The 25,718-nt window shown below is 43.0% G+C and overlaps 2 protein-coding genes across 2 annotated transcripts in view; one reads left to right on the top strand and one right to left on the bottom strand.

Moving 5' to 3' along the window:
* Nucleotides 1-1,425: 1,425 nt before the first annotated feature.
* Mfap1 (microfibril associated protein 1) lies at nucleotides 1,426-17,802 on the bottom strand. Its single transcript, XM_057780970.1, has 9 exons — nucleotides 17,603-17,802; nucleotides 15,133-15,352; nucleotides 10,538-10,667; nucleotides 9,790-9,977; nucleotides 6,496-6,604; nucleotides 6,252-6,412; nucleotides 3,783-3,942; nucleotides 2,118-2,207; nucleotides 1,426-2,032 (listed from the first exon to the last, which is right to left on the bottom strand). The coding sequence occupies exons 1-9, from the start codon at nucleotides 17,679-17,681 to the stop codon at nucleotides 1,850-1,852; spliced, it is 1,320 nt and encodes a 439-aa protein (XP_057636953.1). The 5' UTR covers nucleotides 17,682-17,802; the 3' UTR covers nucleotides 1,426-1,849.
* Nucleotides 17,803-17,904: 102 nt separating this feature from the next.
* The window catches only part of Wdr76 (WD repeat domain 76), a 35,273-nt gene continuing 27,459 nt past the window's right edge, over nucleotides 17,905-25,718 (top strand). The window contains exons 1-2 of the mRNA XM_057780952.1: nucleotides 17,905-17,992; nucleotides 21,725-22,102. Of these exons, the coding sequence (XP_057636935.1) occupies nucleotides 21,947-22,102 (156 nt within the window). The 5' untranslated portion in view covers nucleotides 17,905-17,992; nucleotides 21,725-21,946. The remainder of the gene's footprint in view (nucleotides 17,993-21,724; nucleotides 22,103-25,718) is intronic.

The raw sequence follows: 25,718 nt of genomic DNA, 5'->3' as shown, positions 1-25,718 counted from the left end.
TGTAGGGGTTATTTTAAGGACATGAAAAGATGGGGCCCTTAACCATCCTAGCGATGTACTCTTACTAGTGAACCACACCTCTAACTTGAGGGTTATTTTTAGATAGAATTTCATTGTATTTCAGGCTTGTCCTGAACTTGGGGTCAGGTGATCCTCTCTCAGCTTCTCAAGTAGTTAGGACTACTGTTGAGTACCACCTGGCCCAGTTTTTTTTTTTTTTAAAGAATGACTTTATTGTTTTTAATTATGAGTTTATCTGCAAATGAGTGCAGGTGCCCTCGAAGGCTAGAGGCCTCAGATCTCCCTGGAGCCAGGGTTACAGGCAGTTTGTGAGCTGCCTGATGTGGGTGCTGCGAACAGAACACAGGTGTTCTGGAAGAATACGAAGTTCCCTTAGTCACTGAGCCACCTCTTCACCCCTCCTCTCATTGTTACGTAATAAAGGAAAGTCATTCAGCTGATGAAATTTCATTCTGTGTATGGTGGTTACACAGTAAATATTACATGCGCAAATGGATTTAACTCTAGTACTAACAGCTACAGGCATGGGTTCTCCTTCACTTAACACACGAGCTGGATAAGAAAGATTAGCAGGAACTCGACTAAATGAGTCACGTCCTATTTTTTTTTGTGTGTGTGTGTGTAGCTCTGGCTGTCCTAGAACTCATTCTGCAGACCAGGCTGGCCTTGAACTCAAGAGATTCACCTGGCCCTGCCTTTAGAGTGCTGGGATTAAAAGTGTGCACCATCATGCCCTGCTTGGATGACCGAACTCTTTTTTTTTTTTTCGAGACAGGGTTTCTCTGTGGTTTTGGAGCCTGTCCTGGAACTAGCTCTTGTAGACCAGGCTGGTCTCGAACTCACAGAGATCCGCCTGCCTCTGCCTCCCAAGTGCTGGGATTAAAGGCGTGTGCTACCACCGCCCAGCTTTTTTTGGATTTTTTGAGACAGGGTTTCTCCGTAGCTTTTTGGTTCCTGTCCTGGAACTAGCTCTTGTAGACCAGGCTGGCCTCGAACTCACAGAGATCCACCTGCCTCTGCCTCCCGAGTGCTGGGATTAATGGCGTGCACCACCACTGCCCGGCATGACTGAACTCTTGATTCTCCTGTTTCTACTTCCCAAATGCTGGGATTACAGGTGTTTGCCATCATACCTAAGTATACTTTATTTTAGATACTAGATTTTTTTCTTTTTGAGACAGGGTTTCACTATGTAGCTCTGGCTGGCCTGGAAGAGATCTATGTGGGTCTCTCCATTGAATTCTGGGATTAAAGGCATGTGCCACCATACTCAGCCTCTTTTTAGTGACATAAGAGTTGTCACATATATTTTTGTTTCCACTATTATGGTAAAAATATTTCTGGTGTGTGGTTCTCGTTTTCTTTCTCCTCTCTCTCTCTCACACACACACACACACGCACACACACAGATCAAAAAGTATGTTTACTTAGAAAAGTAGATTCAACACCCCAAATGCAAAAACAGGTTGGACTGAGCTTAGAGTTCCTGATATCCTACTGCTGACCCTAGGGAAGAAATAATGTACCATCCACTCATAGGCCCACATATCTGATCCAGGCTAAGGTGCTGGAAAAATAAACTCAGACAGTCCCAAGTCAATATGGGAAGCCATGGTAGAAACAGTTTTAAGTGGGAAGCCTCCAATCCTCCCTGGTTGGTGCTTTTCTGTGGGTTTCTCTGTTTGAGTCCAAACCCCTTACAAAGCACCTTCAGACACAAGTCACGGCAGGAAGTCCAGAAGGCTCTGTACAAGAACTATGTGAGTAATGGTTAAAGAAAACTGAGGACCAGATCCCCTGTCCCGCTGCTGGAATAAGCAGTTGAAGCTTAGGTGGTTTTCCTCTTCTTGGCAGATGGGCGCTCAAACACATCACGTACCCCAGCTGCCTTCTGTTTAAAGAACTTTGTGTTCTGGGCACTCTCTTGGCCCCATGCAGAGTCAAAGGAAGTGGTGTCTTGATCCACAAGGTGAGTGTACTTGGTACGACCAGACCGTCCAAAATTCTTGACCTGAAAGAAGGGTGGACAATTATGACAGCAAACAAACCCCCATGCTCAGCCCCCAGTCTGTTTTGTTTTCTGAGAATCCCCATACCTGCATGACTTTTGGAAGAATGGTTTTGTTGAAATGGTCCTCAAGAGTAGGTGCACTAAAATCCCTCTTGTAGACCTCTTCATCCTCATCCTGTGGAAAAGAACCTTATCAGTCTGTGGTTTTTACTTTCCACATATGCAAACCACAAACTTATTAAACACAACAAAGGAACCAGAGGGTAATGAGCCTTTCTTTCAGAAAGGTGGGGAGACGGTGTTTTCTGATACTGTTATGCTCCCTACAAGCCTGTTCTGATCCTGCATTGACTGCTCATTCATCAGGTTCAGTTCTGAAGTCCCTACATTTTCAATCCTTTTACATGCGCATCTTTACTTGGACACTGTGTTAGAACCTGAAATATAGTGGGTGAAAATCATTCCTAATGTTCTCAAGGCAGATTCCTTTCCTGATTTTACTTTTTTATATGTAGAAACATCATTCTGTCAATGATCTAGATTCAAAATTTGAGTATCTCCTGTACATTCATTTACTACAGCCTATGAACTATTCACCTGGGTTGGAGGATCTTTTTATAGTTATTATTAATATTTATTTTTATTTAATGTGATTGGTGCTTTGCTTGCATGCATGTCTGTAAGGGTATTGATTCCCTGGATGTGGAGTTATAGACAGTTGCGAGCCATGTGGGTGCTGGGAACAGTACCCAGGTCCTTTGGAACTGCAACTGCAGCCAGTGCTCTTAACCACTGAGCCAACTCTCTAGCCCCTCTTTTTTTTTTCCTTAAAAAATTATTTTATGTGTATGGGTACTTGCATATATGTCTGTGTTCCATGTATGTGCCTGGTATCAGTTGCGCTCAGAAGGAGGTGTGGGACGCCCCTGGAATTGGAGTTTCAGTTGAGTTGAGAAAGGCCATGTGGGTGATAAGAATCAAATGTGGCTCCTCTGCAAGAGCAGCCATTGTTCTAATCACTGAGCCATCTCTCTAGGCCTTGCATTATAGAAGCCACCACAATGTTTCTAAAATGCAACTCTTGGTTTTTCGAGACAGGGTTTCTTTGTGTAACAGCCTTGGCTGTCCTGGAACTCGTCTTGTAGACTATGCTGGCATCAAATTCACAGAGATCCGCCTGTCTCTGTCTGCCTCCTGGCTATGAAATGACTTCTAAAGGGTTTGAGAACCTAATTAGTGGAGTATATAGATCCATAGCTTCACTTTCCAAGAGCTAAGTTTAAAACAAAGTAGTTGATGATTCTTGCTGCTTTTGTTAATGAGTGCATTTTCATTCTTGGGGAAAAGAACTAAGTGTTTTGAGTGTATGTCCAACCTCATTGACTGACTCTGTCCCAAGACAGTTACAAATGTAGCCTAGCACAAAACTGTGAATCTACTATTTTAAGTATCATCCCCCACCTCCAAAGACAGGGGTTCTCTGTGTAGCCCTGGAACTCACACTGTAGTCCAGGTTGGCCTCAAACTCACTGATCTGCCTGCCTAGGGCATTCTAAGTGCTGGGATTAAAGGTGTATGCCACAACTGCCCCAGCCAGCCTATCCTAAGTATCTCAATGATGCTTCTTTCTGAGTTACTTAATGCCCTGGTTTAATTGTGCAGATGACAATGTAATGTCACAATGTCAAAAGGTTGGACATGTCTGTAAGCTATTACTACTGCCCAGTTTTCTGACTCCCCTTTCACTTACCATGAAGAAGGCACCCCGGTGATAATACTTTTGCAAAAACTTGTATTTGCCCTTAACAGCTTTGTTGGTAATGACTTTGCCATTTGCCCGAAGTTCAGCCCGCCTTTCTTCCTCAGTCAGGTTTCGCATGCGTTCAATTTCTGCTTTCTCCTTTTCAAGTCTATCCAGAAAACAAAAGTATTAGTATTTTTCTGAATTCAGAAAGCCCAAACAGCTGAAGATAATGGTCCCACCTTCTTTCAGGCACCATGCGCCTTTTCCTATTTCATTCGCTCACTCACACACTAATTCACTCACAGCAGGTCTGCTATATAGCTGGCCTGGAACTCTCAACCTCATGCCTCCTCTCCTAACTGCTAGTATTATGGACAGGCTCAAGCTGTCAAACCCAGTTACATCTTTAGTTCTGGTCACTGCTTTTAGAAGTCAAGATCAGGAGTACAATGAACAAAAACATGAGCTGGTCTTCATTATTGTGTTTGCCAGAACAGGACTATAAACGTCCCAAAATTGATTCTAGTCTTTCTGAGGTTCAGATATATTGTTACTGCTTGATTTTAAACACTAACTCTGTCTTCCCTCAAATACATTAGCTTTTAAAACAAAATTAGAATGAATTCAAAATAACTGGCAAATTTACACAATGGAGTACTACACAGCAGAAAAAAATAACGACATCTTGAATTTTGCAGGAAAATGGATGGAGCTAGAAAACATCATTTTGAGTGAGGTAACCCAGACAGAAAGACAATTATCACATGTACTCACTCATAGGTGGTTTTTAAACATAAAGCAAAGAAAACCATCCTACAAACCACAATCCCAGAGAACTTAGACAACAATGAAGACACTAAGAGAGACTTACATAGATCTAATCTACATAGGAAGTAGAAAAAGACAAGATCTCCTGAGTAATTTGGGAACATGGGGATCTTGAGGGAGGATTGAAAGGGGAGAGGCAGGGAGGGGAGCTGTAGAGCTCCAAAAAAAAAAAAAAAAAAAAAAAAAAGCCATGGCTACATGGCAATACTTAGAATAATAATAATAATAATAATAATAATAAAAACAAACAAATAAAAGACCCAAACAAAATAACTGGCAAGATTTTGCTCATAATCCTTCATAAGCATACTGTAATTCATACATCATGTCACAAATTAAGGATTACCAATATTAAGTACAGTGGGTTTTAAACCTTATTCTGGGGAAAAAGGGAGATAATATCCTTTTTCTCAGAAAAATATTATGTGTACATATAATTTTAACATTAAAGTCTAATACAAGGGTTTGGGATGTGACTCAGTGGTACAATCCTTACCTAGGGTGCATGAAGCCTGATTCCTGTCTCTAGCACCATACAAACTGGGCGTGGGAACACATGCTAACTAGCTCTCAGAAGGCAAAGTCACAGGAGCAGAAGCTCAAGGTCACAGAACACTCTCTTAAAAAACAAAAAGACTCAATTCCAGCTATAAGGAACATGATATTCATCCCCTAGTCTGGATTCTACAGGCACCAACCCTCACACAGATACATATCCATACATATTCACACATATATACACATAATTAAAAAAATCTCAGGCTGGAAGATGGCTCAACCAGCGGTTAAGAGAACACTGAAGGTCCTGAGTTGTATTCCCAGTAACTACACAGTAGTTCACAACCATCTGTAACAGGATCTGATGCCTTCTTCTGGTATACATGAAACAGCACATTCATGTACATAAAATACATAAATAAATCTTAAAAAAAAAAATCTCAAGCCTGGCATTGTGGCACACACCTTTAAGTCTAGTACTCAGGAGGCAGAGGCTGGTGGATCTCTAAGAGTTTGAGGCAGCCTGGATTACATAGCAAGTTCTAGGTCAGCCAAGGATTCTGCCGCAAAGGAAAAAAAAAAAAAAAAAGAAAGCCCAGTATAAGAACACCGGAAACTACAAATAAAGACAGTTATGTAGTGGTGGCTTTGCTTTGTAGGTTAATAGTGCAGAAAGGAACTTGCGTTCCACAGTGCTTGCCACTCTGCCCTCCTAGGGCTAGGATATGCTTTTCTGCCCCTTTTTCCTGGACTGCCCTGCGGCTCCATCTGAATAATAAAAATAGCACAGAAGTGACGCAGGAGCTCTGGAACCTAAAACTCAGGAGACACTGCCAGTTTCCACCATGCCTGGAGGTAAAGTGTGAACAAAGCAAGACTGAGGGGAAATGAAGCATCTAGCCATGCCGGAGAAGGGCTTCTGGACGCTCTGGCCCAGGCAGTCCTCCAGCTCAAGTGAGCACTACCAGAGGAACTGCTTGGTCAACCTCCACCGCTGAGAAAAACAGTACCATTGTTTCAAGCAACTCAATTCTGAGTCACAACATGAGGAACTAGTAGTATTTGTGCTCAATAGGAAACTAAAGGATCTTAGCTGTTCGCAGATAAACTAGTGCTATTAGAGCCATCAGTGGCCTTCCCAATACTCACGCTTCTCGGTCTTCTCTGTCCCTCTTGATTCTCTTGAGCTCTCGGACTTTCCATGCCTCGTATTCCTCCTCATCATTTTCGTCGTCGGTATTGAGTGCGTCCAGGGCAGCGAGAGACCGCTTGTTCTCCTCCAGCTCTTTCTTGGTCTCTTCTTCTACAATCTGGGTAAGGAAAACAATTCAGCTACTCGAGTCCATCTCGCTGTACACAGAGGCTTGCACTCAATCCAGGACCCTCCCAGCACCTTTAGTGTGTACTTGCGCCGCTCCTCAGCCATGCGTTTTGCTTCCTGTTCCAGTTCCTTCTGTTTCAATGCTTCAGCTTCTCGTTCTTGAACTGTCACTCGGTCCTTCCTGCATCACAGAGGTCCTGTTCATTACCCAAAGTCCTTAGTGCGGAACTGTGCCCTGCAGATTTAGTCCAAGCCAAAGCCCAACCCAGGTGCATTTCAGCTCTATTTCCTCCCCCAGTACTAAGACTGAACGAACAAGACTTCAGTGTGTGCGAGACATTGTATTTCTGGTCTTTTAAAACTTTTCTTTAATTTTTTCATTTTTATTTTACTTTTCTGAGATAGGGTCTCACTACATAGCCTTCACAAGTCTGAAACTCCCTGTGTAGACCAGGGAGGCCCAGAACTCACAGAGACCCACCTGCTTCTGCTTCCTGAGTGCAGGCATTAAAGATGTGGTACTGTCATGTCCAGTTCTTCTTTTAATGCCTACAAAGGTTAGGAGAGGGGCACTGGACACCCCGGAACTGCAGTTACAGATGGCTAGTAGTTGCCATGTGGGTGCTGGGAATTGAGCCTGGGTGCTCTGGAAGACAACTCTATGATCTTATCCGCTAAGCCATCTTTTTTTTTTTTTTTTTTTTTTTTTTCGAGACAGAGTTTCTCTGTGGCTTCGGAGCCTGTCCTGGAACTAGCTCTTGTAGACCAGGCTGGTCTCGAACTCACAGAGATCCACCTGCTTCTGCCTCCCGAGTGCTGGGATTAAAGGTGTGCGCCACCATCGCCAGGCAGATGGTTGTGAGCCACCATGTGGTTGGTGGGAATTGAACTCAGGACCTCTGGTAGAACAGTCAGTGCTCTTAACCGCTGAGCCATCTCTCCAGCTAAGCCATCTTTCAAAGCATCTTGTTTGTTTGACAAGAAGTTTATGGAGTGCTGGTTAGCTTCAAACTCATGCCAATCCTCTAGCCTCATCCTCCCAGATGTTAGGATTAAAAACAATTACCACAATGCCTAGCTAAGTAAGTTCTCTACCAACTGAGCTATTTGCTGTTTTCTCTATCCCTAAATATAGCATGACCAGTTTCTCCTCTCCTGGTAATGGGATTTGAACCCTGGATTTGGCACATGAGGCAAATGCTCTACTAATTAGCTATATCCTCTGCTCTTTTATTATTATTACGAAAAAAAAAAAAAAAAGAAAAAAAATCTTCGACGCCAGCCTGGTCTATGTAGCTGAGTTCCAGAACAGCCAGGGCTACATAGAGAAACCCTGTCTCAACCCTGTCCCCCACCCCCCAAAAAAAACTTTTCAAGTTTCATGTGATTTGATGTCTTGCCTAATGTCTGTATACTAAATACATGCCTGGTACCCATGGAGGCCAGAGAGGGCATCGAATCCCATGAAGCTGGAATCACACATGGTTATGAGCCACTGTATGGTTCTTGGGCATTGAACCCAGGTCTTCTGGAAGAGCAGCAAGAGCTATTAAACTCCGAGCCATGGAGATATTATTATTTTGAGTATATTATGTATATGAGTGTATGATATATGTACCTAATGGTTAAGGTCAGAAGACAACTTCTGGGAATTGGTTTTCTTCTTCACCAAATGGGAACTAGAGATTAAACTTAGGCATCAGGCTTGGTATCAAGTTCCTTACCCACTGAACCATCTGGCTGGTCCCACTCTTTTTATTTTTGAAACAAGAAGGCACTATAGTGTCCATCCTGGCCTTGAACTTGTATCCTTTTCTCTCTGCCTCAACAGCTGGGACTACAGTGTCAACAGTTCATTCTAGGCAGGGTCTCATGTAACCCACACAAGCCTCACATAGGAACTCTACTGAGTCGTCTTCTCACCCAGCAATGCAGGCTGGCCTTGAACACTGGATGTCTAAGATAGTACTTCTATCTACCACTTCTCAAGTATGTGGATTGCAGGTGTGCGTCACAATGGCTAGCTTCATCTCAGGACTTTGCAGCACCAAAATTCCCTTAATCATTGATAACTGACTATTTAATGAGGATTCTGCTGGGCTGATTATAAACAGTAGGATTCCCAGGCATTAGGAAAAAAAAGAGAAACTTGTTTTGTAAGCTTAATTTTGTGTTTAAAACATGACTTTCCCTGGTAATGTGTTAAAGCATTTTCCTAGAATATACATGGGTTTTATCTCTAGTATCACTCAGATAAAACAAAACAAAAACAGCCTCAATAAAAATTGATTAGTGGGGCTGGAGAGATGGCTCAGAGGTTAAGAGCACTGACTGCTCTTCCAGAGGTCCTGAGTTCAATTCCGAGCAACCACATGGTGGCTCACAGTCATCTGTAATGAGATCTGGTGCCCTCTTCTGGCCAGCAAGCATAGAGACAGACAGAACACGGTATACATAACAAATAAATAAATAAATCTTTAAAAAAATTTGATTAGTAAGGCACATTTGTAAGCCCAGCACCTAGGATGTTGAGGCAAGAGGATCACAAGTCTGAAGCCAGTCTAGGCCTCATAGTGAATTTTGGCCATCTTAAACTGCACAACAAAGGATAAACACACACATACCCAGATCACTGTTGTGTTGTAGAATATATGAACTGTGAACTGGGAGATCATGTTATTTAAATAAAGTCAACCATATGTCAAGAGTCAGAGCAAGCAACTAGTTGACTGGAAGTAACCATAGAGTGAGGAGAAGTTGGGATATCAGGGAGAGGGAGAGAGGATAGATAGATAGATAGATAGATAGATAGATAGATAGATAGATAGATAGATACAGGAAGTAGAAAGGAGAAACAGTTGGAGGAGTTTTTGTTTCAGATGGGATAAAAAAAACAGAGGAGGAAGGTCAGCTGGGTGCCTTCTCTGCCTCTCTGAGTTAGCAGGTTTTCATGCCAGCATCTGGCTCCTGAGTCTTTATTGATAAAGTAGACAACACTTTTAGGCAAATCTGCTAACATTTGGCTACTTCTCGGCACCTCTGCCTAGGACCAGGGCACTTGGAAGAAGATTTACACTGCAGGAAAATGGGGGATATCGAGTCTTTTACTATCAGGCCTAGAACTTAACCACGTGGATTCTGTCCTGGTTTGACTATTTTCCCCCTTTCCTCTGCTGGGGATTGAACTTAGGCCCTTGTGCATACTAAGCAAGCATTTATCACTGACCGATATTATTAGTTTCCTTTTTGAGAATTAGAGAGTTTTCTTAATTGTCCAGGCTTGTCTTGATCTAGCAATCCTCCTACCTCAGCTTGCTGAGTAGCTGGGAATCCAGGCCTGGCTGAGCAGGTCTGGCACACACTTACTTCCGAATGAAGACAGGCTTAAGTCGAGGCTCCATTTCGTCTTCACTGTCCGTGTACTCCTCATACTCAGACTCTGACTCCGACTCCTCCCCGGAGCGTCCTTCATCTTCCAATTCCATGACTTCCATCTCTTCGTTTTTCCTCTCCTGTGCTCGCTGACGCATCATGCCACGGCGCCGCTCTATCTCCTATGAAGGCATTTGTCTTAGCCAGTTATTCAAACGGCTTGTGCTCCAAATCTGTTTGGTTGGTGCTAATGACTGAACTCAGGGCTTTGTTTACACTAAGTCCAAGTCCTACTGCTGAGTCCCTAGTATAGCTTTGATTTTATCTTCAACAGGTTCAAGAAACACTGACACGAGGAAGCAAAATCCAGCATGATTTAGTTTTCTGTCGTATCCCCAACAAATAGGAATCACAACCCAAGTTCAGCTAAGAGTAGCAAATTTGGGGCTGGAGAGATGGCTCAGCGGTTAAGAGCATTGCCTGCTCTTCCAAAGGTCCTGAGTTCAATTCCCAGCAACCACATGGTGGCTCACAACCATCTGTAATGATGTCTGGCGCCCTCTTCTGGCCTCCAGGCATACACACAGACAGAATATTGTATACATAATAAACAAACAAATAAATAAATATTAAAAAAAAAAAAAAGAGTAGCAAATTTTATGCCTGTATAGCCTCAAAAATGAGTACTGGTCTCAATTTTTCATTGTACCCTGGGGGAAACATCCCAGTTCTTCCCTCTTACCTCATCATCAATTTCTTCCTCCTCTTCTTCACTACTATCTTCTCGTTCCATGCGCCAGGCATCTCCTTCTACTTCTGAGTCACTTTCTCCTACCACTTCAGGTTCCACTATTTTCCGGTGTCGAGCCAATCTGAAAAGCAGAGTTTCCAAGTGTACTAGCAATATCAATATATATATGAACTACACACACACATATGAACACCAACCACATTTGCTTGCTTGCAATGTTCTGAAATTACATCATTTGCTTTCTTTCTTCTCTTTCTCCCCACTTCTCTCTATCTTTCCCCCTCTCCAATATGTTTTACTCTTTAGCCCCAGCTGACCTTGAACTCATTCTGTAGACCAGGCTGGTCTTAAACTCAGAGAGATCCACCTGCCTAATATTGAAGTCTTAAGATAGAAAAACTAAAGTTCAGATTCCAGAAACTAAAACAGTAAACAGTAGAAGGTCTGAAAAAGTCATAAGGAATCATATTGCTGTCTGTCTATCTAAAGTTAAATATGACATATATAAGTCTGTGTACACACATTCATATATAATTTAAATAAAAATTTCCTACCTTAGTTGACAATATTTACCTCCTCAAGAGCCACAGACCATCTAATAAAAAACCTCAAAACCAGGTATGACAAACCCCTTTCTCATATTGTTGATCAGGGGAGTCCAAAGGACTCCCAAAACATTACAGATTACCACTGTTGCTCTTGGTAGCCTCCCAGAGGTTGAAGGCAAGTGACTACTGTCGAAGGCACCATGTACTTTGGACACAGGTTCTAGAGAATCCAAGTTGTACCTGATCTTAGAGCCCCCTCCTTGAGGAGTAGTTTGCACAGTACCAGAAGACACCATGCAAGTTCTCAAGTGAGGGAAGCAATCAAAAGCCCTACCCAGCTATGAATCCTATGAACTACAATAACTACCAGCATAGCATGATAACCTTATGGGTATAATAATGACACACCTATGTTAGTGGTAACCAAAAGCTCTCTAATTGGACTTTAGACTTGTTCAGCAAGAGGGAAACCATGTCTGGTACTGAAAACTTGGCCAACTATCTATAGCTACTGAGATCCTGGAGGAGTACCTGGAACTGCTACTTTACTAAACCAGCTTAATTCCTAACTGTATTCTAAATATTTGTACTTATAACTATAGCTCTCACTTCTCATCAAAGAAATCTTTCTTTGAAACAGAAGAAAACCATTACAGAAAACTACAACCAATCAAAATTCAAAGAAAGAAATGATCATGTGGTACCCAGCTCCAATTAATAATTTCTACACCATAACTCCTGCACCTGAGGCTTGGGGAATATCGGAGAAGAGGGGACAGAAACATTTCCAGAGCCAGAGGAACAGGAAGTCTGCTGTGAAAGTACTTGTCCTAGAAATGTCAGGGAAGCTACAGACCCATGAACTCTTAGCAACATGGCTGCCTAAATAAGACCCGAATAAGGATTACACCAATAGACAACTAACTTAGAAAGGGGAAATCTCATAGGGCCCCAGCTTCATTCAAAGAACTTCAGGTAACTAAGAAATACTGAGAGAAGAAAAACTAGGTTTCCCCAGGGAAGAGTCCCTGCCTCCAGTTGGTTATACTATACTATACTATAACTATTACTATACTATTACTATACTATACTATTACTATACTATAACTATTACTATACTATACTATACCATTACTATACTATTACTATACTATACTATAACTATTACTATTACTATTACTATACTATTACTATACTATACTATTACTATTCTATTACTATACTATACTATTACTATTACTATACTATTACAATTACTATACTATTACTATGTTATACTATACTATTACTATCACTATTACTATTACTATACTATACTATTAGTATACTATTACTATACTATACTATTACTATGCTATACTATACTGTTACTATTACTATGCTATACTATTACTATACTATTACTATGCTATACTATAATTATTACTATACCATACTATTACTATACTATACTATTACTACTACTATACTATACTATACTATGCTATGCTATACCATACCATACCATACCATACCATACCATACCAATGGCCAGCCCTGAAATCATACACACACAAGTAACACTATACAGACTGAGCAGGTTGTGTTTATATATTTAGGCAGGCGTGTGTATGTGAATCAATAACTTAAGAAAAAGAGGTCAGCTGGCAGGAGGGTGCATGCCTTTAATCCTAGCACATGGGAAGTAGAGGTAGCAATATCTCGAGGTAGCAGTATCAAGGTCAGCCTAGTTTACAAAGGTAATTCCAGTACAGCCAGGGCCACACACAGAGAAAAACAACAACAATAACAACAAAGAAAGAAAAAGAGGCCAATAATTTGAGATAGTAAAGGGAGAGTTAGAGAGAGGAAAGAGGGAAATGATATAATTATATTTTAATTTCAAAAAAATTTAAAAATTATATACAACCCAAAAGACTAAAACAGAGTATCAGAGTACATAGTTAAGCTTTTTTTTTAAAATCTATTTTATGGCCGGGCGGTGGTGGCGCACGCCTTTAATCCCAGCACTCGGGAGGCAAAGGCAGGCGGATCTCTGTGAGTTCGAGACCAGCCTGGTCTACAAGAGCTAGTTCCAGGACAGGCTCCAAAACCACAGAGAAACCCTGTCTCGAAAAACCAAAAAAAAAAAAAAATCTATTTTATGTATGAGAGCTCTATCTGCATGTACACCTGCGCACCAGAAGAGGGATAAGATCATCAGATCCCACCATGGTTAACTGTGAATCACCATGTGGTTTCTGGGAACCAAACTCAGGACCTCTAGAAGAGCAGCCAGTGTTCTCAACCTCTGAGCCATTTCTCCAATCCCCCAAAACATTAGTTTAGGCATGACCTTGGGGGGGGGCACATTAGGGATCTTTTTGGTTGTGAGCCTTTAACGGCTGAGCCATCTCTCCAGCCCATAGGGATCTTTTTAATGGTTCAAGTAGCTCAGTTTATTAGGTTTATTACATTGCCCTCAGCAGCATGGTATTTTTGTGAGACCAGGATTTGGTGGCCGCTGTGATAAAAGGCAATTAAACATGAAAATTGATAGGAAAGGTCTGAGAAGCTGGCAGTATCCAACAGTTTCTAGTGAGTTACTAGCGTAAGTAACTGGTTTTGTAAGGGTGAAATAGAACATTTTCTTTTGTAGCATATAATGTTCAAATGGTTTAGTTGTTAAGACATAAATACTTAAGTTACTTGGATCTATCTATTTAATAAAATAAATGGCTAGGCATGGTTCAGCAATCTGGAAAGTGAAGGCAGGAGGTTAAGGAGCTCATGACATATTGAGCTCAAGGCCAGCCTGGGCTACATAAGATTCTCAAATACTCAAAAGGTAAACACCAAAACAAATAAGTAAATAAATAATTGGAACTGTTTTGATCCATGCCATCTGTGAAATTTTTTTATTTACACATTTTAAATTTCATTCATATTATTGTGAGTGTTTATGATGTGCCAGAGATAAGAGATGCAGATAGAGACAGACAGAGAGAGAATGAATGCAGACATGCATGTGCCATGGCATGTTTGTGTAAATCAAAGGACAAATTCTGGGAGTCTGTCTTAGAGACGATGGAAGTCAGGTTGTCAGGCCATGACAAACAATTTTACATATTGGGACACCCTGCCAGGGCCCAAATTGAAACAATATGAGTTGTGAAAATTCAGGATATCCTGTCTGCTCTGACTTCTAACTGGGAGTTTCTCTTTCTGACATGAATCTCCTCACACACCCTGTCTTTCCTCCTACTTGTCATTTTTACTTATTAGTCTTTAGAACAAGCAGAAGAGCAAGCTGTGTGGCTCACACCTGTAATGACAGTACTGAGCAGCCAGACAGGACGATCACTGCCACCCTAGGTCATTCTGGGCTACAATACAACAAGAAACAACTGTATGTTGGGCTGGTGGTGTCACATGCCTTTAATCCCAGGACTTGGGAGGTAGAAGCAGACATATCACTGAGTTTGGGGCCGGCCTGGTCTATAGAATGAGTTCCAGGATGATCAGGGCTACACAGAAAATGCCTGTTTTGAAAAACCAAAACGAAAACAGACAAAAAAACAATATGGATAAAATCAGTTTCTCAAATTTTTTTTTTTTTTTTTTTTTGGTTTTTCGAGACAAGGTTTCTCTGTGGTTTTGGAGCCTGTCCTGGAACTAGCTCTTGTAGACCAGGCTGGTCTCGAACTCACAGAGATCCGCCTGCCTCTGCCTCCCGAGTGCTGGGATTAAAGGCATGCGCCACCACCGCCCGGCCAGTTTCTCAAATTTTAAGACACATCTTTAGAAGCTAATTACAGTCATTAGGCCTAGACATACAGTGCTGTTTTCTGAAGCTGCTATTTCCTGGCTTTGGTCATGTCACTTCCCTAACTCTTTGCTGCCTTAGTTCCTCACCTTTAATATAGGTATAGGCACCACTCTTGTAAGAACTAGCAAGTGTAACCTATTGGGACAGTGTGTACGGCACACAGTAGGACACATATTAGTTGTCATCTCCACGAGAGGTCAGAGTTCAGGAAACACAACTCTACTCATTACCTCTCTTCTACATCTTCACTGATGCGGTTCTGTAAACGCCGAAGTCGGGGGTCACTGGACGAATCCTCTTCCTGTTCCTCAGGCTCTGCCTCTTCTTCCTTAGCTTTCTTAATGAACTGAAATTCTTCATCCTCTTCATCTGAGGACTCCATAGGGGCATAATCTGGCCTCTTTCCGGACACATAACGTTTTACCTTTACTTTTTCCATTGAAATCTCACCTGGGCAAGAGAGATAATTAATGTTTCAGTAACCTCTTCCCCAATTCCCTTCAACTCTTGGCCTATGCAGACAGAGCCTTGAGTTCCTGATGGACCAGAGTCTAAAGCGGATATGGCAGTCATTATCCAACTGCACCTCCATCTATCAGTGCTTTCCTATAAAGACTATGGCAGGAGAAGGCATTTTATGAATACTAACACCAAGACATCAAGAGATACCTTGGGGACGATGAAGTAGATGACTGTGAGCAGTGAAACTGTAGACCCCTCCCCCCATAAATTCATGCTTTGTCATCATGATTTGAATGGGAATATTCCCCGGGGGCTCAGGTGCTTGAACACTTGGGTCCCAGTTGGTGGTGCTGTTAAGAGTATATTCAGGAGATGCAGCCTTGCTAGAGGAAGTATGCCACTAGGGGTAAGCTGAGGTTTCAAAGTCATGCACCATTCCTACTGCAGTGCCTGTGTACTCTCTCGCTCTCGCTGCTTCATGCTTGCAGTTCAAGACAGGAGCCCTCAGCTCCCTGCTCCTGCTGCCATACCTTGCTCTGCCTCCATGGACTCTAACCCTCTAAAATCAGAAACCCAAATGAACTCTTTTTTATAAATTGCCTTGATCATGGTATTTTATCACAGCAATAGAAAAGTAGCAAATGCACTCTTATTAAACAAATTCTTAGTAACAGTGCCCAGAATATTAGCAAGAATAATTTAAGTGGAAACATAAAACACTTTTTTTTAGGAGCGGGGGTGTGGTGGGGGGGCTGGGGAGTAGGGGAGAAAAGGTTTCTCTATGTAACCCTGACTGTTCTGGAACTCACTCTATAAACCAGGCTGGCTTTGAACGCAAGAGATTTGCCTGCCTCTGCCCACAGAGTGCTAGGATTAAAGGCCTGTGCAACCACTGCCCAACACACACATTTTTCTTTTTTAAATATCTGAGATTTCTTTGTGTGTATATGAGTGGTGTACGCACAGGTATGCAGATGGGCTAGAAGTTGATTCAGGTGCCTTGATCATTTTCCACCTTATTTTCAAATCAAAATTTAAAATATTTATGTATATGACTGTTTAGGCAGCATGTATGAATGCATGCCACAAACATGCTTAGTGCTTGAGGAAGTCAGAAGAGGGCTTCTGATTTCCTGGAATAACAGCTATGGATGACTGAGGCTCACCGTCCTCTCTAAAAGCAACTGAGCCATCCCTCCAGTACAGATACTTGTTTTTCAGAGACAGGGTTTCCCTATGTAGACCTGGCTGATGTGGAACTGGGTAAGTTAGACTAGGCTGGCCTCAATCTTAGAGATCTCTCTGCCTACTGAGTGCTGTGCTTAAAGGCGTGCGATATCACACTCGGCCTTTATCTATTTATTTGAGACAGTCTCTCACTGAATTGATGTTTGCTGTTTCAGTGACAGTAGCTGACCACCAAGCCTCAAATACTCTCCCTCTCTTCTCTTCTTCCTACAAGGGGGTATATCCATTTTGCGTGGATGCTCGGGGTCTGAACTCAGGCACTGAAGGCAAAGCTATCTCCCTAGCTCCTCCCCCTGAGAGGCTATGTGTATCCTTTACAACACAGTTTAACACTCTAGGCGGGTAGTGATGCCAGCACGCCTTTAATCCCAGTTTAAGGCCAGCCTGAACTCACAGAGATCCACCTGTCTCTGCCTCCTAAGTGCTAGGATTAAAGCATGTGCCAACACCGCCCAGGGAAAAAAAAATCTAATCTTTCCAATTTCTACCTTCTTTTCCTCTAGCTGTTATGCCGAACCAGATGATCTCTTCTAAAGCACAAACAAGCTAGAGCAGGTAGTCTTAGGTGCTGAACCATCTCTTCAGCTCCCTACTTTTAACGATGCTGTGTGTAGCTATGTGCAGGTGCCGGCAGATGTCAGAGATGCTAGATCTCCCTGGATTTGGGGTTACAAGTGGTTGCTGAGTCGCCTGATATGGGTGCTGGCAACTGACTCAGGGTCCTCTGGAAAGGCACTAGGTGCTCTGAACCGCCGAGCCACCTCTCTAGCCTCCTTTACGTTTTATACTCTGAGAGAGGATCTCACGAAGTCGAGTGGATCCAGCGTCCCCCAGCCTTTAGGCTACATGATGGGGTGCGAATCTGTGTGGGAAGGAGGAATAAGCTAAGGGTAAGTCTACAGGGTCAGCATAGCTGATATGGCCTCCCTAAGGCAGGTTTGAGGGATACTGAGGCTGAAAGGTAAGATCAGACCGGAGGGGAGCCAGTACCTTTCTCATTGCGAACTGGGACGGCCCCAGCCGTAGACTGAATAGGCGGTTGCTTCATGAGTGCGCTTGGGACCGACATGGTGACGGCTGCGGTGGAGACTCCCAAAGCTTGATAAAATCCCAACAGCGAAGCCCAAGGAACACAACACCGGCTTCCCACCTAGCTCCGCCAGATACTGCTGCGCGACTGACAGAAACAACTTCCGGCAGAGCTAGAGGAACCGGAAATTTACAAGCAGAGGATTGTGGGATTTTGGAGGACCGCTGAGCGCGGACTGCTTAAAGGGGCTGGACTGATAATTCGCGCGTTTCCGTAGGCAACTTTCCCGCCTTCAACCTCTCAGGATTTGGAAGCTCCTTCTGGCGGGCAGTTGCTTCTTTGGTGTTTTGGTAAGGCTCAGGAAGGTTCGGCTTAAAGGTTTCATTAGTTATGTTTTGAAGAAACTGAGCAGATAGTGAGGGGCTGTTTGTGCATATTGTTGAAAGCTCAGAAGTGTAAAAAGTTTGAGCCGGATAGGTGTGGGTCATGCCTATCATCCTAGCATCTGGGAAGCTGACATAGGATTGCCGCATTTTGGAGCCTGGGCATCTGAATAAGATCCTGCCTTAAAAAAAAAAAAAAAAAAAAAAAAAAGAAAGAAAAAGAAAAAAAATCCTCTGTTGACTGGAGCACATGCCTTTAATTCTAGCTCTCGGGAGGCCGACTCAGGCGGATTTCTGAGAGACTGAGCCTAGTTCTACAAAGTGAAAATTCTGGGAGCACTGTATTATAGAGGACCTTGAAGGTGCTACTAATATAATTATCAATTTATTTCACTTGTTTTCTACAATTGGGCCCTTGCTGGGTGAAGACAGGAAACTGGCAAACTTTAAATAAGTAGTGAGGGCTAGTATAGACAAATTTTTATCCTTTTTTTCCGGGGGGGTAGTTCGAGAGACAAATCTTTATTCTTCCTTTAGTTTTGAGACTGGTTTGCCTTGCTCAGGCAGGTTTTCTGTTTTGTTTTTGCCTCCAAGTTGGTTTTTGTGTGTTTTTCACCCTCGATTCCTGAGTAGCTAGGCTTCTACACAGAGGTGTGTCACTTTACCCGTTATAGAAAACTTATATTATGAATTTATTAGCTCAGAAATGTATGTTTCTGAGCTGGTGGTGCAGTTCAGCAGTAGAAGACTTGCTGGGAGTGAGCCTTAGCATGGAGTAGGGAAGTGATCATTGTTTTGGTTCATGGCAATCCAAGAGAACACGAGGAAAAGGCTTAATAAGGTCCTGACTTTATGAAAGAGTGTATGGAATTCTTAATGTGGTAATGCCCATATTCTGAGGCTTTTAGCTTTTTTTTTTTTTTTTTTTTTTTTTTTTAAGACTTGGGTCAGAGCCGGGCGGTGGTGGCACACACCTTTAATCCCAGCACTCGGGAGGCAGAGGCAGGCGGATCTCTGGGAGTTTGAGGCCAGCCTGGTCTACAAGAGCTAGTTCCGGGATGGGCACCAAAGCTACAGAGAAACCCTGTCTCGAAAAACCAAAAAAAAAAAAAAAAGACTTGGGGCAGTCTTATGTATGTATCCCCAGCAGGCCTCTAACTCCCAGAGTAATGGAGAATGACTTTGAAGTTCTGCTCCTCCTTCCTTCACCTGCCTAGAGCTGAGATTACAGGTGTGGGTCGCCATGCCTGGTTTTATGTGGCGCTGGGGAGAGGCCAAGTTGGAGCATCCTACCGAGTTACATTCCCAGCCTCTGTTTCGGCTTTTAAAGCCCTCTAGGACATTGCCCCCAGACAGACTTCTATGTAGCCCAGACTGACTGGGTTCCTACTTGCTGTCTTCTCCATGACAGCAGTTCTGGCTCACACTGACCACATGTAGGTTTTCTTTAGTTCAAAACAGGTGAGCAGATAGTCACGCGCAATTTAAACCAGCGTCATCAGCTATTAGAAACAAACAACACAAATGCTTACTTTTTTTTTTAACCCCCCCTTATTTTGAGACAGGGGTTCATGTAGCTCATGCCTGCCTCCCTTAAACTGCCTATGAAGCTGATGATGACTTTAAATTCCTGATCCACCTGCCTCCACATCCCACATTTGGGATGACAGGCATGGGGCATCATACTTCTCTGCTCCCCTTATTAGGAATTACAGTAGCAGTCACGTGTGCTTTCCCAGCCTGTGGTATCGCAAGGGGCAGAGGTGGGCGGGGTCCAGGCTGAATGTTGACATTGAGTGTGGTGTGCTCAGCTCGCTGGTTGAAGGAAAGGGTGCCTTTGTGTGCACGCATGCGCATGGAGGCCATTCCTTAGGAGCTGTCCACCTTTAAAAAAAATCTTATTTTTGTTATTATTTGTGTATTGGTGCACAGAAGATCAGGACAGCAATGAGAAATCGTACTTATGTGGGCTCTGGGAATCAAAATAAAACCACTAGCTTGCGTGGCAAGTATCCTTACCTGTTGAGTCATCTCTCTGGCCCCACTTGTTTCAGAGAGTGTTATTTGGACCTGGGGGTCTGTTTAGGTTAGTCTGGTTAGCCATGGAGCCTCAAAACTCTGCATGTCTCACCTTGCATATGCTGCGATTGTATCCCCAGCTTTTTAGTTTGGGTGCTGGGGATCAAACTCAGGTCCTAATACAAACACTTTACCGTCTGTCGTTTTTCTCAGGCTGTTTATTGAATTTTATGTTCATTTGTTTTCCAATCCTTACGGCATTTGAGGATATGGATCTTTTTAAGGGTCGTGCTGCAAAGCGGCCGTACGGTGTTTTTCTAAGCTAATGAGCCAGTATTTTTCAAAGCAAGATCTCGGGACCTGCTAGCCTCAATATTACAGAACCCATTTAAATGTTGATTGGGATCCTGGATCCCAGTTCAGGAAGCTGAGGATTAGGAGGCGAGGGAGGTGGATCTCTAGGTTAGAGCGTTTGTCGCGCCCCGGCAGCACCCTCTGAAAGCTCCAGCATTTAGGGGGTGGAGACAGATGAATCCTTAGAGTTTGTTGTTAGCCCAACGGAAAGGTGACCTGTTGGCTTAGTGGTAGATAAGACTTTATCTAAAAGGGTTGTGCAGTAAGTGATTGAAGATACAAAACAAAAAATGCGCCTAAAGGCTTTCTGGCTCAGGGACTCCTGCCTGCTCCCTGGGACGCGAGTCACTCGAGGCCCCTCCCAATCTCGCCTAGGTTCTAATGGGTAGAGCCCAGCTGCTCAGGGACAGAAAGATGTCTGGGTCCGACGTTGAAGTTGAGGAAAAGGCGGCCTCCAAACAGTGTTCCCAGGTCCAGGTGAGACCTGATTCAGCCTGGGAGGGGGCTGCTAGACACTGGAACCTGGCGCCAAGGAAAAACCGTAGTTCCTGCCTTTTTTTTTTTCTCTTTCTTAAATTAGGTCGTTAAGTGTTGAGGAAAGTTTCCTACCAAATTTATAAATTACGGTTGGTTGGCCTTTAACCCACCCCTCGGGAGGCAGAGGCAGGTGGAACTCTGAGTTTGAGGCCAGCCTGGTCTACATAGTGAGTTGTAGGTCAGCCAGAGCTTGGTGGTGAGACCCCCCCCCATTCCCGCCAACAACAACAAAAACCTCCAAAATCGTAGGATGTGTCTTGGGGCCCTTTCCTCTGGCTCTCCAGCCTTTGCTTTGCAGCAGTTACTGTCAGGTTTTTTTTTTTTTTTTTTTTTTTTTTTTGATTTTCGAGACAGGGTTTCTCCGTAGCTTTTGGCTCCTGTCCTGGAACTAGCTCTTGTAGACCAGGCTGGCCTCGAACTCACAGAGATCCGCCTACCTCCGCCTCCCAAGTGCTGGGATTAAAGGCGTGCACCACCACTGCCCGGCGTTACTGTCAGCTTTAAGCAATTACCCAATTACCGCTAACTTGAATCTGACCTTTGGCAATTGGCGTAATTGCCTCAGTTACAGACTTAAGGTTAAGAAATGTGCCTTCAGTAATTCCATTCAGGTCAGAGAATTAAGTATCCAGATTTTGGAGAGGGGAAAAGTTTCTTAATGTACCATCAGTTTGAATCATGTTGTTACTATGAAGTAGGAATTAGACTTAGGACGATTTGTTTAGTGTCTTGTAAGGAAGAACATAGGATCCGGATTTCTAACGTTCTTTTCCTTTATTGCCCCAATAGGTGAATGAATATAAAGAAAATGAGAATAGTGATTATACTTCTTTGAGACCAGTACACACAACTTTAGGGAAAACAGTTAAGGTTTATCTTTCTCCATTTTCGCTCAGCAACACCAAGCTATTTAAATTGTCCAGATCCCTGTTTGAAAATAATTCTAACAATGCAGTGTCTTGTAAGAAGACGGGCCGGAAGAAAACTTGTAGAGAGGTTTTAACTTCCAAGATGAAAACTGTATCTTCCAAGGCAGAATCCCTTCTGCTGAAACCACCCTCGGATGCGCGTACTGAAAGTACCGAGCTGGAACCCAAGAACACGGCAGAGCCTGTGGCTCTCAGTGTGAACATGGCAAGCAGCGACGAAGATAGTCCCCCAGGCCTGGTAAGAGTGGTTAGTTCTAGTGATCTTCTCGCTTTGAAATGAGAAGGTCTGGAAGGTGAGATGGGAAGGGTTTCTAGCAAAATCTGTTTTATTAGCTAATGTAAATTTCAAAACATGTTTTGTGTATGCACGTGCTTGTGTGTGTGTGTCTGCACGCGAGTGTGCGTGTATGTGCTCTGACACGAGAGTGGAGGTTATAGGAGTCAAAAGAAGGTTCTCAGGCATGATGGCAGGCACCTTTACCTGACGATCTATCTTGCAAGCCTTTTAATTTAGTGCAAATTTCATTGAGTTTAGTTTTATTTAAAATTTTTTATTATCATTATTTCATTTTTCAAGGCAGGATTTCTCTGTTTAGCCTTGTCTGACCTAGAACTAGCTCTGGCCTCAAACTTAAATAGGCCTGTCTTCCTCTGCCTCCCGAGGGCTGGGATTAAAGACAAGGCCACCAGTGCCCTTAATTTTTAGTCTTTGAGACAGGATCTTGTTACATAGCCCAGGTTAGCCTCCAATTTACAATCTCTTTGCTTTTGCCTTGTAAAAGTGCTGGCTTAACAGATATGTACCACCATGTTTGATTGGAAATTAAATATAATTGATTAATTATTTCTTGTGATAGGGTTTTACTATGTAGCAAAGTCTGGCCTGGAACTTGCTGTATTGATCACACTGGTCTCTTCCTCCCATGGGCGGGGTTTCTCTGTGTCCTGACTGTTTTGGAACTTAGTCCGTTGACCTGAGTGTCCTTGAATTCCTGCTTTGCCTCCAAGGTGAAGGGATTAAGGGCGTGGGCCATCCCTGCCCAGCTTCTAGAGTTTCTTGAAGGAACTGATCTCTTGGTCTGGGACTGTACTTTGAGAACTGCTGAATTATGTTCAGACTACTGGATTTTAAATTAAAGCTGATTTTTGCTTGAATATAAGGAATAGAAACGACAGCAGTAAAGATGCTTAAGCAATGCTATGCTTGACTAAGATACATTTTTCTTCTTTGTTTAGAGACAAACTAAGATACAGCATTTACTTCCCTTCCTGCGGTGCTGGGAGTTGAACTTAGGGCCTCACACCTGCTAGGGAAGGGAGCGCTGCACTTGTGAGATACTTCCAGCCCCCTTTTCGCCCTTTATTTTGAAGCGGGGGTCTTACTAAGTTGCCCAGGTTGGCTATGGGAATTTTGGTGCTTTTGTCTGAGTCTCTGTATTCTCTGGGATTACTTGCCCCCCTCACCATGCCTGGATAACATGATCACACGGTTCTCTAGTTTCTTCTCTTTTCATCATCACTGTTATTTTTTATTATGGTGCTGGGGATTGAGCACAGGGCTTCTGCATGCTACACAAGTACTGCTGCTGAGTGTCCTGTCCTTGGGGTAGGGTGACAAGGCTTTGCCCTGCTTTAGGAGTGGTGTTTAGCTTCTTTTGCACATATTATCTATAAGAGCAAGTATAGAATTTTATTTTATGACAAAATTTGTGAATTTTATCTCCCAACCTCTCTACTTTCTACTAATTTTTTTGTTGTTGTTGTTGTTTTGTTTTTAATAAAGAATTGGCCACCTCTTCTCTCTTTTCATTCTTCTAGCAGGGTTTTATTTAGTAGCTGAGGCTGGCCTGGAACTCACAATGTAGCCCAGGCTAGTCTCAAACTTTTGGTGATTCTCAGTGCTACAGGTCTGAGCCTCCATGCGTATTGCTTCATAAAGACTTTCTTGGGCCTGGGGACAAGTAGCTCAGTGGTGGAATGCTTGCCTAGCAAATGAGACTTCAGGCTCAACCTCTGTTACCACAAACCAGCAAAACAAAGGAATTGCTAAGCTTGGTGTGATGGTACATACCTTCATCCCAGCACTTTCAAGACAGAAGCAGAAGACTGGTACAAATTCACTACCAGCCTGGTCTGCATAGTAAGTTCTAGACCAGCCAGTTCTACAAATGCGATTGTCTGAAAAATAAAAAAGATCAACCTCAAAAACAGTTTCTCTTGTGGCTGGTGAGGATTGTTCATGGGGTGAGGGTGTTTGCTACTAAGGCAGATGACATGCATTTAATCCTTAGGGCTTTCATGGAGCAGAAAAACAGACCCCTGAAAGTTATATTTGAGACCTCCATATGTATGCTCACATACATGCAAGTAAATACATACACACATAAAGAAATAATTGTAATAGATAAATGTAATAAAAAAAATTTCTTGAGCTGGAGAGGAGGCTCACAGGTTAAGAGCACTGGCTGCTCTTCCAGAGGTCCTGAGTTCAAGTCCCAGCAAAGTGCATGGTGGCTCACAGCCACATATAAGGGGGTCTGATGCCCTCTTTCTGGCGTACAGGCATACATGCAGGCAGAACACTGTATATATAGTATAAATACATCTTTTTTTAAAAAAAGAATTTCGTAGCTGCTGATATTGGAGTCTCAAGTATTCCAGGTTCAGACCCTTTTTTGAAGCCACAGTGATCTTTAATTACTGAGACAGCCTCCTGGGATCCTCTGTTTTCCCTGAGGGCTGAGAGTGTAGGTGTCTGGTGTGCACGCGGATTGTTCTGGGATTGACCCCAGGGCTCATGCTAGAGGAGCCCTCTCCAATAGAACTGCATTCCTAGCTCTTTTTTGTTGTTGTTGTTGTTGTTGTTGTTTGTTTTTGTTTTTTTGAGACAGGTTTTCTCTGTGTCACTCTGGCTGTCCTGAAACTCTTGTAGACCAGGTCAGGCTGGCCTTGAACTCAGAGATTCACCTGTCTCCCAAGCCTTGGGTTTAAAGGTGTGCACCACCATACCCAGTGTTTTATTTTTTTAATTGAAAAACTTTTTGAGCCTGGCGGTGGGGGTTCGTGCTTTTAATCCCAGCACTCAGGAGGCAGAGGCAGGCGTGAAGCCAGTATGGTCTACAGAGCGAGTGCCAGGACAGACTCCAAAACTACACAGAGAAACCTTGCCTCGAAAAACCAAATAAATTAACAAACAAGCAAATAATAAAATAAAAATATTTATTTTGTGTGTAAATATATGTGTGCTGGTTATGAGATCCTCTGAAAGATAAGTTATTATTTTTGTTTTGATTTTTTTGAGACAGGGTTTGTCTATGTAATGACTGGCTGTCTTGGAACTTGCTCTGTAGGCCAGGCTGGCCCCAAACTTACAGAGGTCCACCTACCTCTGCCTCTCAAGTGCTGGAATTAAAGGTATGCACCACCGTCTAGTTATTAGTATTTTTTAAATAAGATAACTTTTTTCAAATAATTTATTTTGGACGGTGGTGGCGCACACCTTTAATCCCAGCACTCAGGAGGCAGAGGCAGGCAGATCTCTGTGAGTTTGAGGCCAGCCTGGGCTACAAGAGCTAGTTCCAGGACAGGCGCCAAAGCTACAGAGAAACCGTGTCTTGAAAAACAAACAAACAAAAAATCTGCCCTGTTTATTTGGGCTGGAGAGATGGCTCACACGTTAAGAGAACTGACTGCTGTTCCAGAGGTCCTGAGTTCAGTTCCCAGCAACCACATGATGGCTCACACCCATCTATGAGGTCCGGTGCCCAGAACACTATATACATAATAAATAAATTAAAAAAAAAAAAGAAATCCAAGGTCATCCTTGGCTACAAAGTGAGTTTGATGCTAGACTT

Source organism: Chionomys nivalis, chromosome 9, assembly GCF_950005125.1.
Source record: "Chionomys nivalis chromosome 9, mChiNiv1.1, whole genome shotgun sequence".
NCBI classification, from domain to species: domain Eukaryota; kingdom Metazoa; phylum Chordata; class Mammalia; order Rodentia; family Cricetidae; genus Chionomys; species Chionomys nivalis.
This window is presented reverse-complemented; position numbering and strand designations above follow the sequence as displayed.

What these genes read in the sequence shown, in the direction of transcription:
- Mfap1 (XM_057780970.1), bottom strand. Translation starts at nt 17,681, where the DNA reads ATGTCGGTCCCAAGCGCACTCATGAAGCAACCGCCTATTCAGTCTACG. An exon ending in CCCAGTTCGCAATGAGAAAG is followed by an intron (nt 15,353 to 17,602) that starts GTACTGGCTCCC and finishes TCTCTTGCCCAG; the next exon opens with GTGAGATTTCAATGGAAAAA. An exon ending in TTCTTCCAAAAGTCATGCAG is followed by an intron (nt 2,033 to 2,117) that starts GTATGGGGATTC and finishes CCCTTCTTTCAG; the next exon opens with GTCAAGAATTTTGGACGGTC.